At 49.9% G+C, this 4022-nt stretch overlaps 1 protein-coding gene across 1 annotated transcript in view; it reads left to right on the forward strand.

Moving 5' to 3' along the window:
- Positions 1 to 192, forward strand: part of SOX3 (SRY (sex determining region Y)-box 3) — a 1823-nt gene extending 1631 nt beyond the window's left edge. Inside the window, exon 2 of the mRNA XM_011967895.1 lies at positions 43 to 192. Within this exon, the coding sequence (XP_011823285.1) occupies positions 43 to 192 (150 nt within the window). The remainder of the gene's footprint in view (positions 1 to 42) is intronic.
- The last annotated feature ends 3830 nt before the right edge of the window (positions 193 to 4022 follow it).

Below are 4022 nucleotides of genomic sequence, written 5' to 3' on the forward strand. Positions count from 1 at the left end.
TCCTGGGTTATTCTGTTACATTTGAAAATGTTGTCTTGTTAGTTTGCAGTTAGCCAAGGAGTGAATGGGAGAAACATAGTATCGGGTGAGGCTAGTTGGAGAACTGCAACGCCTACGCCCCCAGTCGTGTCGCATCTGTTTTTCTCGTGGTTTTTTGGGGGCGCTGACCGCTCCAAGCGGCGCGGCAGCTAAAGCCAATGTTAATTTATAGCCAGGTGTGCGTGTGTCTCCCGCCTCGCCGCCCCTGGCCGCGGGACAGCTTCTGTCCAGTCATGTTGAGTTGGTGATTTCTGCCGTGATCTGTTTGATATTTCGTCGCGCTAATGTGTTCAGATTTCGTTTGGGTAGTGGGGAGGGGCTACTTTGTTTCAGGTTTTTCAAGCTTTTACTCTTACTTCCTAAATGAGAGATCAATAAATTTTATAACCAACATGATGGAGTCCTGATAATTTTGCGGCCCTGAAACTTTTTTGCGGGTTGGGGAGGGGACCAACACTCGGTTTTACAACTGAGATCCCATCCTAGGGACGAGGTGGGACCTGGGGGGAGGCAAGCATAATCTGAAATGGTTTCCTTTTAACTACTGGCGATCCACCATACACTAGCTTCCAATAGTCTCAACTGAAACTCGGAGCAGAAAGCGGCTTGTCTTCTAGGAGCGTCTCCCGGGAGCAGGCACACGGTAGCTAAGGCGCAGAGCCCGCCGCCGCGCACTTGTTGATCGCAGTGAGCGTCTGCTGAAAATGTCTGCTGCCGCAGCCACGCGAGGCGGGGCTGGAAAGGCGCGGCCGCTGAAACCGACCAAAAACGGGGCACTTTTACCTTTGTGCACTGGGGCGGGAAGACATTTGAGCCTAGCTGAAATATTTACAAAACGAAAACCCTTCGGAAATCTCGATGATCCTATTAAAAATAAATGGTTACAGGGATCCCCAGCAGGAAACAAATACATTTCAACCCTGGTAGCTGAACCGCCGAGTCAACATTCAGCGCTGGAAGATTTGGTATTAAAAAGTACTCCTTAGATTTTCAAAGATCTCCGAAACTCCTCCCAGGCGTTTTGTTTTTAACGTGTCAACTCAGTCCACCTATTTGTTTTCCAGAGAAGGCTCCTTTTCATCCAGAGTCTCGAGCCCGCTTTCTACTCCTTCCCCCTCCCCACTTTCCTCCAGTTCCTGACCCTTGGCCATTCCACTGTGCCCCCCGAAGGGCCTTTAGTTTCGCGCCCAGCCACACGGCCCCAGTGTATCTGTTTGGGGCCTAGGAAGAAAACAAATAGAACCAGTGTTTTTTTACCCCCTCCTCAGCTGTTTGAGGTGATTTCCTTAATCCCTTTAATCCTGTTACCTCGCTATCCCAGAATAACTAAACTCAGCCTTTCCAATAAGCTTGGCCTGGTGCACTGTTTTTATCCTCATCCACTACTGACCACAGGTTTCTTTGCTTGAGGTCTGCTGGGACCCTAGCTAGGCGACAGAGTCTCCCGTAAATTGGTCCGAATTCCACATTTCCAGCCGGCTTCCTTTGTGCGAGCCAGTCATTCACCTGCGGGCCGGGGAGGGCCTGGGGGGTGGGGTGGGGAGGGGGCTTTCTGAGGCTTCGGGGGTCGTGCCCGCTTTTTACACATCACTGAGGATCCTGGAGACTAAACCCACTCCGCCTCTCCAAGAAAGGTTGGGTCTCCCTGGGAAGGCAGCACTAGCCCCCTAAGACATTTCCACTGCCACCCCTCACCCCCCTCACTCCATCCCCTACCGTGCAGCGTGGGGTGGGAGGGGGCCGGCGTTGATTTACAGACCCATACGCTTTGCCCTCCACCCAGTCCTCCTCCTGGTCCTGCCGCGCGTCCAGGCTCGAGCTCGGGCTGGGGCCCCTGTTCGGATTCAATCTCTGCCTCGGTACCACTCCCCCTTCTCCCAATCCCGGGAACACAGACCTCGCGCCCCTCCTGGCTGGTTGGTGCTTCAACCCTTGCTGCTGTGATCGGAGCAAACCCGCAAGCTGCCTGATCAGTGAGTCTCATCTCCCCTTGCCCCTCAACCCGGGTAATCCAAAAACCCAGGGGCGAGAGGAAACTCTTTTGTCCTATCAGTCCCCCCATCATATTTTTCACCGTGTTTGGCCTTCAATAAAATACCTGTCCGTAGGTTACTCTGCGTTTCCAATTGCTAGCAATTGTGGACTCAAATTTGGTCTGAAATGACTCCAGGAAAGGGAGGATAAAAACAAGCAATTCGCCCCCACTGTGGGAGGCGGTGCCAACAGGGGAATAAACTCTGACACTGCTTCTTTCGAAGAGTCCATTGTGCTGCTGCCTTCTTAGAAGTGCCAGGGTCACCCTTTCAGCGTGCCTCACATACTGCTCACTCTCTCTCTAAACATCCATGGCTTTGTGCTTCACTTTGTCTGATTTCCAAATTGCCTTTAAGAGAAAAGATTTCATCAATCAGCACATTAGGAGGATTTAAATACAGATGAAAGATTTTTTTTTTCTACCCTTCAGCAATAGGGAAGAGAACTGAACTGAACTAGAATGAAACTTTCATCTTCTAGGCCGGAGTTTTCAAACTGGGGCCCCTCCCCCACTCCTCCCCACTCACGTCTATCAGGGGAACTGTACCTTAATCAGTTGTATACATTGGGGTTCTGATAAGGTTTAATTTATAACAAGCGTTCTGCTGCTTAAACAGCAACAATAATGAAATCTGGTCAAACTCTAATTCCTCCTCCCTCCTCTTCCTTGTTTTACACAGGAGGAAACTGGCCCCAAAAGGGGAAATGACGGTGCTCAAGGTTGTGTAGCTGGTTCTACCGCGGCGCAGTGGAACCACACTCCCAGGGCTGGCAGGATACTCTCTCCTCTGCCGGCCGCAAAACCAAGAGAGAAACCAGTGAAATCACAGCCCCAGCTGCCCCTCAAAGCCATAATCCAGCGGGGCGGGCCTCTAGAGAGAGGTCATTCCTGACACAGAGACACCTACTAGCCACCTCTTGGTGAATGAAAGTGATGTGGGAAGCATCAAGTCCTTACCGAGGAAAATGACTAGTCCATTTTGTGGCTTCTATGACGGGCGCAGAGCTACTTTTTGGTGGGAATTACCCTAGGAAGAGTTCTGCTTTCCTATCTTCTGACTATACAACTTCCTTCATTAATCCCCCTTCTAGAAATCTAGGAGGAGGTGAAGGTGGGGGCTGAAGAGGCGCATCCAAAATGCAGCCAAAGATTTATAGCAAAGATGTTCATCACAGCCCTTCTTATGCAAAAAAGTTCCAAACAGACCAAATGTCCAACAGATGGAGAAAGGTTAAGTAAAATGTTTTAAAAAGGCTACTTTGCAGATATGAAAATCATTTACGGAGAAATTTTTAATGACACGGGAAAAAGCTTAAAGCACAAAACGTAAACAGCAAGATACACAGAACTATATTCAGTGTATATGACCTTGACTGTTTAAAAATAAGTATATTTGACTGGAGAGACATGCAAAAATGCAGGGTAGTGTTATAAATACTGGTTAGTCGTCCTTCTTGTACTTTCCAACTTTCTCTAATAAGATTGCATTCCTGTTATCAGTAGAAAAGGCAGGTTTAAAATATATTCTCTCCCTATCACAAATACAAAATTGTGTCTCCTTGTGAAAGAGAAAAAGTTCAAGCCTTTCCTTCAGCTATTTTGGGGCGAGGAGGGGGCAGGGAGCCCCAGGAGCAGTAATCCTCTAGCTTTTCTCCAGGTTGGGGCCTGCAGTTAACACAAGCAGGACAAGCACACCAGAGCAACCCCCTGCCAATTCCCCTCCTCAGTAAGCAGGAGCAGGATCAGATTAGTGAGCAGCTCCGTCATTCTTCAGACCCACTCACTGGAGAAAAAGACCTCCTTGGGCGCCAAGCTGAACAGCCTGGGCTGCGGGGAGCTGGGGCCACTGAGGAACCAGAAGGCGCTTAAATGCAGGGGCCCGATCAACCCTCACTGCCCTCTTGAGAAGGGGGCAGAGAGCTAGCCCAGGGGTGGGTTCCCAGGTCAG

The sequence above is a fragment of the Mandrillus leucophaeus genome, unplaced genomic scaffold (assembly GCF_000951045.1).
Source record: "Mandrillus leucophaeus isolate KB7577 unplaced genomic scaffold, Mleu.le_1.0 Scaffold816, whole genome shotgun sequence".
Lineage (NCBI taxonomy): Eukaryota > Metazoa > Chordata > Mammalia > Primates > Cercopithecidae > Mandrillus > Mandrillus leucophaeus.